Genomic DNA, 14,639 nt, shown 5'->3' with positions numbered 1-14,639 from the left:
ATTAGCTGAAAATCCTAGGGCCTAGTCTACACACAGATTTTTTAAAAATGCGTTTTAGCCTTTCGTCCACATGCAAACTGTTTTAGGTCACTGAAAACAGAGCTTTTTTGGCTTGCCCCATTATCCCCTTTGTTTACATGTGATTTTGTGCAATGGAGGATAGCCAAAATAGTGCTGGTTTTAAACTTGCAAACTTGTTTACACACGTACAGTTACTTTCCAACTATACTGAGGAGCATAGGTGTCAGAATGCACTACGGATGTCACTGCTACATCCAGCCCTTGTTTGCCTACTAAATGGCCAACATGGCTTTAAGGTTTATATCACTGCCTGTTGGTTTGGCATGAACTTGATAGTGCTTGACAGTTTGTTTTGATGTGGACAGATTTTCTTATGAAACAGTGCTTGTATGTAAGTACAAAGGTGAAAGAAAATCCTGTTTTTAAAATACCTATGTGTGGACTAGGCCTAGGTTATACCTTTGCATTATATCCAGCTACAGTTGACTAGTGATGGCCATTTGAGACTTCATTACCATTTTTCTAGCAGCTGGATATTATGCTAGCAGCACTAACTAAAATTTTCAAAATAAAAGCATTCATTGAACTATATAAGGTGATATAGTTTAACAATCTAGTCTGTCAATGTAGTCTGTCATTAAGTTTAATGTCTGTTCCAATGTTGTTCTGTTCTTTTTTATATACTAGATTAACTAACTATATGGTGTTATACATTTCAATGATGGCTTTTATTGTGATAATGAATCTGAGTGCTGCCAGCATAATATCCTGCTAAATAATGCTAATGAAGCCTCATTTGGCCATCACTACAGTTGGCGGTAAACACAAATCATTAACACACTTACCAGTAGACATACTCGTCTAAGAATTCATGCTTTAATTTTCCACAATTTAGTTCTATGAAGAGCACCACATTTTGTTGCACTAAATGTTCAGATAGTAGCTCAAATAACAGCAAGTAACTGCATTCAAATTTGTTAATAAATTATACAGTAGAATGCTGTCCATAGGTTTCTATAGTTAATGCCTCTGGCATGTTTTTCCGTAAGCAAGGCTCAAATAATTTGCTGTTATAACAACTAACTAGCCATTTGTACAAAGTAAAAAATAATAGAAATAAATGTTAATAAATATATATTTATATAAATAAAGTTTTCTAAAGTTGGCTTTTGATTAAACTGTAGATTACTAGCAACATACTTCAGTAGTTCACTTCTTAACATAGCCAAAATAAGCAGTAAATTACTTATTTGTTTAGCTAGAAGCAATACCCAAATCAATACAATATACTTTTTTCCCCCCTTTGGTTCTGGTTAACATTTGTGGTTTTAGATGTGATTAGTAAATCCTTTCTTCAGTCAGTGTTTGAACACATTTCACCTGGCAGGAAAATCACTATCCACATACCACTGTCTTTCAAATCTCTTGTACATATATGGTTAAATATTGCAATGTAGGATCACTTCCCCAAATTATTTCAAATGACCACGAAAAGCCACTGTTACATTGTAAAGTTAGCCAGCTAACAGTATCCTGTCTATGGTGGGATAATGTTTTGGAAGAACCCGTTGAGTGTAGGCGAGGGACTAGGACAAAGCAGGATTTAATGGCTTGTGGAGTTGCAGCCTTTTAGAGGATACATGTTGACACCTTGTACATTTATCAATGTATCTGCTGATAGGAACATCGCTGAATGAAATCCGATCACTATCAATGAAAGACAACCATGACCACATATAGAATTGACTTTGCATGATCAGTACAACAGTGAGTCTTGGTGAAACTAAACAGAAAATGACATTTGAATTCAGCTCCAACATCTGCCAGGTTCCACTACTAAAGCCATTGGTTGATTTCTCCCTGCACAACATTTCGAATGCTGCTATGGTGCATAATTCTGAAACCTCAAAGTATTCACAAATTATTTAGGGAGACTGAAAATACACCCTAATATTTTGGTGGAATTTTCCTTTAAAACTAACGTGAAAGGTTTAGCGTTTACCAGACTTTCCATTGTTGCTCATTTATTCTACTGGACATAATGGACACAACTGAACAGATTTTTCACACCAAATTATTTTATTTGAATATTATTTGAATTTCAATTATGGGAACATTTTCTTAAGCATAGTTTGACAGCCCTACCTCTGTGCTACTGTTAGCTTACTAGCTAGCTGAAACATTGATGCAGCTTTCTGAAAAGAAGCTGGTTGGAGAAGACCCGAAGACATGTCAGCCTTATACAGCTCCAAAATCGTCTGAATCGTTGTGGATGATGTCTATAACCTACAAATGGTATGCATGAAAATCTAGAAATAACATTCTTAAAATACCAGTGTTGTTTACAGTCATGTGAAAAAGTATACCCATTTTAACATATTTGGATGTATGGTTATGTACTCTTAATCACTATTGAAGATTGAGGTAACCCAATTTAACAATTGATAATTAAAAATGTTAATTTAATATAAAATCAATAGAAATGCAAGTTCATATTGCAGGGGAAAAAACATTACTACACACAGCTTCAATAACCTGTGTTGCCGCCATCGGCTGTGAGCGTCTATCAGTCACTTATTGGATTGGGGACTTTTTTTACAGTACTGCTTGAACTGTCATGTTCAAGAGCTTTTCTTGCATGTACAGCCCGCTTTAGATCACCCTCACAGTATTTTGATAGCCATTGTAACTTTTGTTTTTCATTCTCCTATTGCAAGATTCGGGTTTTGGTTCAGCTTTTTGCCAGATGTTCTCACATCTCCTCAAGAATTCTTTGGTACAAATGGATCATCATGGTTGATTCAATGATGGCAAGTTGGTCAGGCCCTTAGGCAGCAAAGCAGTCCCAAATCATACCTCATCCATGCTTTACGGTTGGTATTCTTCTGTTAAAAAGCAGTGTTTCATTTTCTCTTGTATGTGATGGTAAAGGTACGGGTGTACTTTTTCAATGTAAGGAAATTGCATTTGTTTATTTTAATTACATAACATGCTCAAAGTTAATTAGTTTTTTTGACATGTTAAATTGTTACCTTTATCAATGAATGTATTTGTAATTTAACTCAAATATCCATGTGGCCAAGTAATGAACTTTTTCAGAGTGTATACTTTTTCACATGATTGTATTTGTATGAATATAATGTCTGTGTTTTGTGACATGTTTACATATGCTCCTTACAGTAACAGTGGCCTATATAAGTATTCAATAGCCTAAACAAAGTGATAGGACTGTGCCATAAATGACTGGGTAACAGGCAACATAGAAAATGGGCACATCACAAAGCAGCCTACTTTACTGAAATGAACTTGCATATAAAAATGTGCTTATTTTATCTTAAACATTGTTACCAATTCTAAATGTATGATGAATTTCCAATGTATATTTCACTTGTATATTTTTACTTGTACAACATTCAGCCCTCTAACAACTATCTTTCTGTAGGGGTTACTTCAGAAAATCAAAACCTGCGTCCTCAAACTTGCGAACTACATTCCTCGATAATAGGTGAGATTGATTTATGAGCACATGATGTATTAATAAAAATAATGTAATCACAGATTGATACATGAAGGTGCTATGGTAAGAAGGTATAGTTTAGTATCAACAGGACTTGACTGTCTACTTAAGTAGGGACCATCGCTACTAGTCTTCAAACTAAATCACAAGATGAAACAAATTCTTGTTTTTTTAATGAACAAATGTTCAGTAATTTCATAATGTATGTATGATACTGTTAAGAAATTACCATTTGTACCATTATCACCCAATGACATTCAGGAAGGAAGAAGGTATCAAGAATATAGTCCTTTTTAGGAAGGTCATGTTTATGGAATGATTAATAGAAACAAATTGCAGAAGCACTGCACAATAAGTGGCAAAGATTTTCACAACAGAAGCCAATGTAGGTGAATGCCTGCCCACTTGCTCTTCAAACAAGCATCATGCCCCCCCAGCAGAAACTGAGGTGTGGTGGAGGACAACAGAATACCTCAGGAATCAGCCATCTGCTACTGAAATAACGTGTGCCACAAAATCACTGGCTAGGCAACGTAGAGCATTGCATTCCAAATTGACTGAAATTAACCTATAAAGATTGGGACAATGTAAAAATAAATTACTACTTTGTTTTTTACATGTTCATGTCAGATAATGCAACTCTATCTTTAGCTGTTGTGTATATGAAGAAGCACTTTGTTGCTGTAGTTCAAAAGATCTAGCGTCTTAAGTTAGAAATTGTATAATGCCCTGTATTTTTAATGCTGTGAAATTGTTGCATAATATCTGCACTTCCTTTCACTATTTCTAGGCATTCTGCTATCCGGAATCAGAACCAGAGTACTTGGAGACTGAACAATAATTGTACCACTGTTCCAGGATGATGAGACCTTCACTCTACGTCTTCACAAAGTCTACACTTCTACATTTTGAAGTCATTCCATGTTTTCCTAATGCATAACCTCATTCTGTGAAATAAAAAAAATATTTTATGCATCTTCACTAGTAAGTGTTGCATTAAAAAATGTTGGTTGACTTGATGACAGTTGATTCATAGATACCTGACCTTGTTTGTTGGTGTTTGGATATTTTTGAGCCAGACTCTGACCGGTTAATGTTAAGGGTACTTTGTGCATTGCCTAAATGAGAGGCTGTAATTAATCATGGATAGTTCTGTAATACTACTAGTTGCTAGATTGTATGGGTGACTCGCATGTTAACATGAGATTCAAGAAGGAAAGTAGAAGGAAAATGTACTTTGAGTGGATAAGCTAACTAGTAAATATAACATGTATTTGCTAGCTATTTTGCATTGATGGATGGTTGGCTACAATTGCTGATATAGTAAATGACTGGAATCTCAAGGTGGGGTGGTCATGCTTATTTTAGGGCTGATTTAGAGCATTAGTCCAATAAAAGTAAAGTGTATTCAAATAGAATGTGGAATTTTGCCAAGTTTTTGCTAATAATAGGCAAACAAATACAGTAAATGATGCTCAATCATTTCAGGTAGGCAAGTCATGCTTTTTGTAGAACTTTATGCAAATGTAATCTTAATCGCTGCATCAGTGCAGGGCAACCAGCAAGCTTGCACTTCTCGCGGAAATGGGGTTATGAAAAGTGAATTTAGGTTAACATAGCTAAAACAGTACACGTTTAAAAACAATGTTTAATAGGGCACATTTGATCTGTGATGTTTGCTGGAGAATGCACTCTCCAGTGTGTTTCTGTTAGCCTAAACTTTGTGGTTGTGTAGAAAGTAATGAAAGAATCAGAACAGCTTGGTGTGGTGTGCTTTAGAGAAAATGATCACTTTCAATGCTTTTCTGGTATCTTTGGCATTAAAATTTGTGTAATTATCCCCCCTGAGAGACGATTATCATGGATCTGCTTTTAAGGGGCTGATGCCGGTTTCCTCAACTTTTTCACTGGGCTTTGAACCTTTCATATTTAGTTTGATCCTGACAAATTCCTTGGAATTTCTATACTGCTGCATTTTGTCATGCTCCTAAAATTTCAGTGGGCTAGGAGCAGCAGTGCAACCAATGAAAAAGTTAGTCTGTTGTTGTCCAGTGCTGCTATCACCGATTTCGCAATGTCTGCATGAAAGTATAACAATCCGGGTACTTCCCAAATCTAGCACAATTATCTCCCAATATGATTTGGGATACCATTCAGTTTATTTGGCTAGTGATGAAATATGTTATGAATGCCGTGATGAAAGTACGCAGTGACAAGTATTTTGTTCCTTTCCTGGAGAATGGGTTCCTTACGACATGTTAGGATTCTGGTCTAGACATCCTGGTTGAGGGTGCAACGTAATGACACAGAACAGCGTCGGAGGTGCTTTGGGAGACATCTTGATTGTCTGTCCCTATTCCACTGGGATTTGCTGTGATGAACCCATGGCCTTAATCACAAATTGGATGTCATGAAATTAGGGAGAAAAATTAGGTAAAATAAAACGTGTATTCCTCTGACATAATGATTGATACTTTTATCACGCTTCCTGCACTTCGGCTGTGAGCTGCTGGCTAAGGCGCATGGCCTAAGATCAGTGGGCACAATTTAATGATGGAAATGCATTGAACTTATCGATTCATATTCTATACATGAAAAATTTAGCTTTAAAGTACCTGTGTGCAACATCTCTCAAACATTTCTTTTCATCTGCAACAAATTAGTTTGGAAACGCATTACTTACAGGCAAATGTGCCTATTTTCTTTATGCAAATAATATGTTTGTTTGTAAATATCTTTGCATGAAAATCTCTTCTTTTACATAGAAACATAACTCCTGTTAAACAAAGTTGCCATTATTTGTGATTATCTAACACTTAAATGTTTTTAACTGCTCTGTACTCACACTTTCCTTTCCATTTAACACTCCCTAAAAAGGGCCCTATTCTGAGTTTGACATTCTCTGTACCTGGACAGACTGAATCATATTACTTAATTTCTAAACAATAAAGGTTTTTGGATTGAAGTCCTTATATTTTAACGGATTAATTTAAAATTAGCATTTTTTCATTTTAGAAACATAGGCTAGGCACAGACGTATGAAATGGGTATTATGTTCTGTCTTAAGTCCCCACATTAATTTTGCTTGTGAATCCCCTCAGCTTAAATCAAAATGTTATTTCTAGACATGTGGTTGCATATGTACATAATGTACATCCTAGCATATGCATGTACCAATACAGATGTTCTGAAGGCTCAAGCTGTTTGTTAATCTACTTCTCTCTCTCTAAGGGGACAGTACCGTTAAAAACAGGAGCGAGCCAGTCCCTCAGGGCTTCAAGAAAGGGAATTGGCATTGGGGTAAATGAGTCTTTCATCCGTTTTGATGTACTTCCCTTGTATAGCCTAATGTTAATGTAGGCCCAGAAAATATAGACATGTAGGTTTTTTTCCAGTCATGGCTAAAGTAAGGTGTAGTGTTAAGACATTACAGTGGGGTGGCATTCAAACCAACCAATATACTTCCTCTGATATATTTTAAATTCTCATAAATGTAATGCTGTCCTTTAGGTATGGACGGAGGCACAGCAGTCATCAGAATAGGGCCCCATCTCTTTGGTTGTAGTACCTTTGCGGTGTTACTTGTAATCTGGTCCTACTCCTCTATCCTTCTATATTAGATAACACTGTTTTAGAGAACTCACAACTTCTCTCCAACTCTGTACCTCTTTTTTGCCATTTGTCAACATTTCTCCCCTTCTCTGCCCTTTGTCTCTGAAACACTTACTCCTTTCTAGATCCTCAGTTTGTGGTGTATCAACTTAAAGTCAAGATCCACACGTCCAACCCGGCACACACACGGAGGGAAGAAAAGCACATGCTATTTGAGTTTCCCCAGCCGCTGCCCGTGTGTGGGGACATCAAAGTGGAGTTTTTTCACAAGCAAAACAAAATGATGAAGAAGGTTTGTTTTTTTTTCTGCCCATTAGTTTCCAGATAAATCTCTTCAGTGCCTTTATGACGTGTTCAGTTTCAGCCCCATTGTGGTTAATGTCATACATGTACTGGGAGGCCAATGTTAAACTTGTATTTTACATTAAGTGTTTTACGTGAGTCTTAAATAGTGCCTTAAATATTGTTGTAATGGCCGTTGTTTGAGCGTAGTCTGTATTCTAGCACTTTCGATTTGAAGTGATGCAATGTTTAATTTCATCCTCTTTGGATAGCTCTATAGCTGTTTATTATTAGGCAGGTGTTTGTTTACTGCGTTAGTAAATTCAAGTGTTGTATTTTTCTAGTCTTTATTCTCAGCTTTGCATTTTCATTTGGAGTCTGTTGCTGGCAATGTTTTCTCTAAGCTGCAAGCGTGCATGGCCACTCAACTCTTTCTGGATTGTTCTGTTAAAGAAATGCCAGCACACACAGGTCCAATAGCATCAAACATAACATTCAACTTCTCAGGATTTGAGCGTATTTGATATTCTTAGCTAGCTAGTGATTAAATTGCTGCTTTGTACATGAGCTCAAAAAGTTGTCTTTGAAATGCTAGTGAAAAAGTGCTTTATAAAAATAAATACAGGCAAAAGTCTTGGGAAATCAATCAATCAAATGTATTTTTAAAAGCCCTTTTTACATCAGCAGTTGACAAAGTGCTTTGTGACAAGGGGAGTAGCAGCCAAAATCAGCTACTTGATCTGCAACTCCACCAGGAGGACTTTGGACAGGGACAGCTATGAGTCATTCAGGCCTGGTAGTCCTGAGGCGTGGTCCAAGGGCTCTTGTCTTCCTAAGTTTAAACGGAGCAGGACGCAAGGAAAAAATTGAGATTTACAAAGGAGGAGAACTGACCCTATTCCCCCGCACAATAATATAGCAGCGTAAAACCTTGGGGGTGAGGCAGGGGAAACAGGCTTGAATATCAATTGGCAGAGGGTATCCTACGTTTTGTAAATCTTTTAAGCTACATTGTAATAATAATGCATTTTATTTTGTGAAGTGTTTTCTTCAATCAAATACAATGAGTTAATAAAATTCACGTACATAGCCCAAGACACTACAGATCAAGTAAGAAAATAAGCTGCCACTTGGAGCTGTGGTTGAGTAGTGATGTTGTCGGATCCATGTGTATACACTCACTGGCCTCTTTATTAGATATACATCTAGTATTGGGTAGGAACCTAATTTGCCTTCATCTGCTTCAAGATTTGACACGTTATTTGAGTAATTGTGGCCTTTCTACAGCTCCCTGCTGGGGACCAGGGTTCAATACCCATCTTCACTTTTCAATTTTGTCCCCACTTGTCTTCCTCTAAAACTTAATGTCAATTAAAGCCATGCAAAAGAATAAAAATATGTATGGCGACTCTTTCCTTAAAAGAGAGAATGTTTAGCCGTGGTGATGAAAGTGTCAAGCTTAAACACAATTTTTGCAGTTTGTTTCATTAATTGGATGCAGTGAACTGAAATGATTAACTTCCAAAGTGAAGTGTAGATTTCGGTGGGTTACCTCTTAATGAGCACAGGAAGTTGCACAGATATAAAAAGAAATGTATGTATTTCTGCTCACAACACCTGAAATGTGCTCATTGGCCCTAAAAAGTCAAGTGTCAAAGTCAGTCATGCTGTCTATAAGATCAATTAGAATAAGATAAGAGACAGACCTTAAGAACCTAGCGCTGGTGAGCTCATTGATGGCAAACCACCAGGTTGACCAAGGAAGACACAAAAGTGGATGATCAAAGAACGCTTACCATAATCGACAAACAATTGTCCTGCTGTCCCACTCCAGGAGTTGAGCAGCCGTAACAGTCTGGCAGGGCATCCCCAGGGAAGATACCCAGCGTCTGTAGATGTTAGGTCACTGACTATGTCCTGTCTATGTCCTGTTAATCTGTCCTTAGTCCTTTTGTCACCCTAAAATAAAGGGACTATGTTCAAAGAATGCTGTCATGTGTAAATGGTTCTTCTGATATGAATGAAAATGTCCTCTAACTATAGCTAACAGTTTGAACTTTCAACCTATTGTCATTCAATATTTTAAATCCCACGTGCTGGAATACAGAGCCCAAAAAATTGTGGAATTTACTGTATGTACTTTCAACATTTTGCTGTTCTACGCTGGCATTAGCCTGCTGTTTATAAACATTACGGTTGTCAGTTCAACTTAATTTCAATTGATCGTCATTCCAAATTCATTACAGTCTGTCATTTCTTCACTTTTTCTCTCCACTTTCCAGGATAAGATGTTCCACTTTTGGGTTAACACCTTTTTTATCCCTGGGCCACCGGAGGAGAGCCTGGAGAAGGTGGAGAACGGATCCGTGGTGGTGAACGACGTGGACGGCGTCCAGAACCAGCCCCAGGGCGCCCCTCAGCTCCCACAGAGCGCCGAGCACAGGGACAGCGACAGGGACTACCTCATTCTCGCACTCACCAAGAATGACCTGGACAAGGCCAACAAAGATAAAGCTAACCGCTACTTCTCGCCTAATTTCAAGGTGAGCCATTTCAAGACATGGTTGTAAAGGATTGCCTTGGTTTGATTAATATGAAGGTTGCACATCTGTTGTGTTAATTTCCCAAAATATTAGCACTTTTAGAATCCTTAAATCTAAATCTATATTTTTTTATGTTAAGACTGCCGTTTTAGGTTAAATTCTGGGTACTGCTAGCGAGGCCATAATGTAAATGCCTTTCACTTGAGGTCACTTTCTGTAGTTTAAAGTGTAGTATGAGAAAATTCAACTCATCTGGAATTAGCCATGTCTGTTTGTGATTTGGTTAAAGTATCATTATTCTTACATTGCTATGTCATTCTGTAGACACGGATAGACAGAAAATGACATGTTATAACACAATTAGGGGATATTTTGACAGGAGACAAAGGAGGGGGCCATATGCTGGGCTAGAGGAATGCAATTTGAAACGGTTGAGGCTAGAGGCGTTGCTTGAAGGTGATGATTGACTCAGAGTCCCGGATGGTTTGCAGCAGGGAGCCTCGGACCCCGTGAGCAACTCTTGAGAAAGCCCTGTCCCCAAAGCTCTGCAGCCTGGGTCTGGGGACGGTAAGGTGGCCTGCTGTACCAGAATGCAGTGAGCAAATGGGCTGGTAGGGAATGAGGTCGGACGGGCAAGGTGGTGAAGGACTTTATATGTTATCAGAAGGATTGTGTAAGTGATGCGTTGAGGGACTGAGTCAGTGGCGCTCACGGTGGATAAGGGCGATGTGCTGCCAGGCCTTGGTGTGGGTGAGGTGACAGGCTGGCTATTTTTAGCAGATTTTTGAACCATTTGATGCTTATGGATGATGAGCTGATGCCGTGGAGTAGGGAATTGCAGTAGTCAAGATAAGAGATGAACGCATGTATTTGGGTTTCAGCGACAGGACAGGGAAGACCTTAAGCAATGCTGCAGAGATGGAAGAATGAAAATTTCACTGGCGTATTTGTTGGTCAAAGCAAGTCCAGGATGACACAAAGGTTATGAACATGGTTTGTGTCCAGTTGCAGGAGGGAGTTTATTTAAATTTTTTATTTCAAACCTTAAGATAGGTGAGTGTTACCTTACAGCGTACAGCATATTAAATAAATGAGGTTTTTGAAAGAGACAAGGTAGCGGCATACACAAATACATTCTCTTATAATAAATACATTTTCTAAATAAAAGTAACACGTACAACTGGGACACAGACATTTAGAAAAACCATAATGTAGAGCATTTACACATGGTCTATGGTTTTCCGGCTAGTTGAATGTATTACCAAATTCTCAATGTTTGAGGCAGCTTATGGTAGAGTAGTTAACATTCAGTTCTTTAGCAAGAGCTATGCAGTCAGCAAGCCAATTTTAAATTGAAATATCTAGCATAGTGTTGTGTAACAAAACTGCAAATGTCACTGTACAGTTGAGTAGTTATTTTTACTTTCCACGGTACAATGTCCACCTGTATAATTATTGTGCTGTTTATTCAGTTTCTTGTATGCCACACCTTTAAGAAGGAGGTGGATTAGCTCTACAAAGAAGACATGCTCACTGACAGTTTATTTTATTTAAATGGTGCCCAATTGCAATGGTGCACAAAATGTCTGGGATATTTTATTTTAGCTCATGAAACAACACTATACATTGCAAGTTTGAATTTTGTTTCGGTATAACACATTGAACGCAAGGTCCAATATGTAACAATTAGTAGAAAAAACATTTTAGATGGCCTCAGTGTCATTTCATATTTCTATTCATGTTTGAGTAGAATGTCCTTTCATAACATTTGCCAGAATTTAGTATCTCTGTCCTACATACAAATTCTTCTAAGGATTCTGGATCCCCTAAGCAGGGGGAGATGTTAGTATACAGTGCATATACATTAGGTATATTGGCAATGAAATTATAATATGAAGGTATAGTTGCATGAGCTTGGGATTGAAAAAGTTTAAGAACACCTTACAGACATTTGCCCTATTTACTGTTATTCCCCTTTATTTTTGTAGATTTTGTCCAATGTAGAACTACTGTAGTGGTCATTGCTTATTATTGTTCTATATACAGTGGAGATAAAGTCTACACACCCTTGTTAAAATGCCAGGTTTTTGTGATGTAAAATAATCAGTCAAAGATAAATCATGTCAGAACTTTTTCCACTTTTAATGTAACCTATAATGTGAACAATTCAATTGAAAAACAAACTGAAATGTTCGAGGGGGAAAAATAACACTGCCTAAATGGTGTTCATGACAGCTTGAACGTGTGCATTTACTGCCAAAAGCAGTGTCATTTAAAAAGGAAATAATGTCTTCCGTTCTGTTCTCATAAGTGTTTTGCAGTCAACTAGGAATGCCCAAAATCAACCAGTCGATTGCGGTCAATTATTTGGTGACCACTTTTGAGGTTTCCTTTTCTGACATTATGGCTTTCCCTATTTTTCTGTCTGCTTTAGGTTATGCTGTATTTCACAAAAACCGTCGAAGATTCTTCAAATTCTGAGGCAAGCACTTCAACGTCAGTCACTCCGGATGTTAGCGACAATGAGCCTGACCATTATCGGTATTCTGACACCACTGACTCTGATCCGGAAAATGAACCTTTTGATGAGGAGCAGCACACGCAGATCACAAAAGTTTGAACTCTTTTTAACAGGGAGAAGAAAAAATATATACACCAGAGAAAAAAGGAGAAAAACTTGAATATGATATCTTAAAAGAAAACCCTTTGTCCCCCCTTCCTCCCCCAGATGGCAATAGAGCATCGTCAAATTTTAGGAGAAAAAAAGGAATATCTCGACCAATATTATTTGTATTCTTTTCTTTGGCACGGCCATGTACCATACGCTAGGTATTGACACTGTTGCCCTGTGGGGGAAGGTGCTGTAGCTCTGTGTGTATGCGTATGTATATATTATATGTATAGACATGTATGTGGGTGTACGTGTGTGTGTGTGTGTGTATATATATCTATCTATATATTATATCTATATATATGTATGTGTATATATCTATACATTGTGTATATATAAGTATGTATTTATGTGCACATATATGTATGTATATATGTGTGTATTCCGGATATATATACACACACATGCATGCATGCATGCATATATACGCGCGCACACAGGTGTACAGTGCCAATCAAAGGTTTGGACACTTTCCCAGAATAGAACTGTACATCTGTGTATGTCTATTTATATATTTATATACACACACACACACACACCATACGTATACAAACTTTGTGTCAAAGACAATGAAAAACAGTAACAATCAAGAGGACTATGCTGCTCCTTCTGTTGAAACTAAGGCCAGTGCTGCAGTCACATCTTTCTCTTCCTGTCTTCTCCCCCTCACACCTCTTCCATCATCCTCCTTTACTGTGAATGCTTCTCGTCTTTGCAGGCTGTCTGAATTGACAATGACTTTTGGCCTTTGCGCAGTGGAAGCTGCATGCAGGCAGTGGGTTGGGGTGGGTCTGGGTCATGAAGAGGCTGTCATGTCTAAAGCATTGCCATTCCTTTTCCCCCTGTGTATACGTTTAAATTATGCAGAACAAGGCATCCCATGTAATTGTCAATGTTTTTTTATCCTATGATAATAAAAAATATAATACATGAAACAGCAGGGAGACAATTGTTTGCAATAATGTCAACACTATACTTTTAAAGAACTGTGGTGTGCATGTATTGGCATTTAGCGTCCATCCCTAATAAATGTATGCAATGTTGTCGTTTTTTAAAGAAACCAGCATCACAATGTATCTTCACACATGAAATGCCATTTACTACTCATTTTTAAGTCAGGACACCTCCCCGTGTGACAGATTTTTTTATGTTGTTATTCCCTGACCGACTCGTTACACTGCATATTCCACTGTTAATAACAGCTTGGAAACCTATAGTACAGAAACTAAGCTGACACTGATATAGTGGATTGCACAAGTATCCCCCCATTTGGACTTTTTTGAAATGTCTTGCATTAGTTATTTTTATCTGCACAAAATATTTTTGGGAGAATGTTAATACATATTAGAAACACCTTTGACAGCTTTTGGTTATACTCTATAAACACTAAGCTTTGCACACCTGGACTGGCAATATTTTTTACAGCAGATTAAAAATACTAATTAGAAATTGATTTGGACCGGTGTTAGTGATCATGCTGAAAAATGAATACCTCTCAATGTAAGATGTAAAGCAGACTGTTTTTCTGTAGGATTTTGCTTATTTGCATCTCGTTTCTTTATCTGAACAGCTCCCAAGTCTGCCAGTGTGAAGTGCATACCCATGCCATTATGTATCCCCCACCATGCTTGAGAATCAGGAGGTAGTTACCAAGTAATGCTTTGTTTTGAATTTGTGCAAATTTGAGGATTTGCATTTGGGATAAGTGTATTCTGGTGTCATGCTTTTTTGCAGTGTTACATTAGTCTCTTATTGCATACACAATTTTTGCTATGGAATGTGTAATTCTGTAAATGTATATTCCTTCCACTAAATGTCGTAGTTAGTCTGCAGTAGAATCACTACAATTTTGATTCATCCTTTTTTCTCCCAGCGCAGCAACAGGACTATTTAGGTCGCCAGTGCCCTCAGGGTGAGATCCCTGAGCAGTTCCTTACTGTCCTGCAAGTCAGCTCAGTTCAGAAGGATGACTATTTTGATGTGTCTGTGTAGT

At 37.7% G+C, this 14,639-nt stretch overlaps 1 protein-coding gene and 1 long non-coding RNA gene across 3 annotated transcripts in view; both read left to right on the top strand.

Moving 5' to 3' along the window:
• The window catches only part of ptena (phosphatase and tensin homolog A), a 39,685-nt gene extending 26,764 nt beyond the window's left edge, over positions 1 to 12,921 (top strand). Inside the window, exons 7-10 of one of the 2 annotated variants that reach the window (XM_010870117.4) lie at positions 6,770 to 6,838; positions 7,276 to 7,442; positions 9,715 to 9,975; positions 12,410 to 12,921. In XM_010870117.4, the coding sequence (XP_010868419.1) occupies positions 6,770 to 6,838; positions 7,276 to 7,442; positions 9,715 to 9,975; positions 12,410 to 12,595 (683 nt within the window). In that variant the 3' untranslated portion in view covers positions 12,596 to 12,921. The remainder of the gene's footprint in view (positions 1 to 6,769; positions 6,839 to 7,275; positions 7,443 to 9,714; positions 9,976 to 12,409) is intronic. The other variant, XM_010870118.4, reaches the window with a different exon arrangement.
• On the top strand, positions 2,335 to 4,348 carry LOC109615872. The gene is made up of 3 exons (XR_002196875.1): positions 2,335 to 2,894; positions 3,464 to 3,526; positions 4,329 to 4,348. It is a non-coding gene; the product is annotated as an uncharacterized LOC109615872 (long non-coding RNA).
• Positions 12,922 to 14,639: the final 1,718 nt, after the last annotated feature.

The sequence above is a fragment of the Esox lucius genome, chromosome 6 (assembly GCF_011004845.1).
Source record: "Esox lucius isolate fEsoLuc1 chromosome 6, fEsoLuc1.pri, whole genome shotgun sequence".
NCBI classification, from domain to species: domain Eukaryota; kingdom Metazoa; phylum Chordata; class Actinopteri; order Esociformes; family Esocidae; genus Esox; species Esox lucius.
Note: the sequence above shows the minus strand (reverse complement) of the source record. Positions and strands in the feature narration are given on the sequence as shown.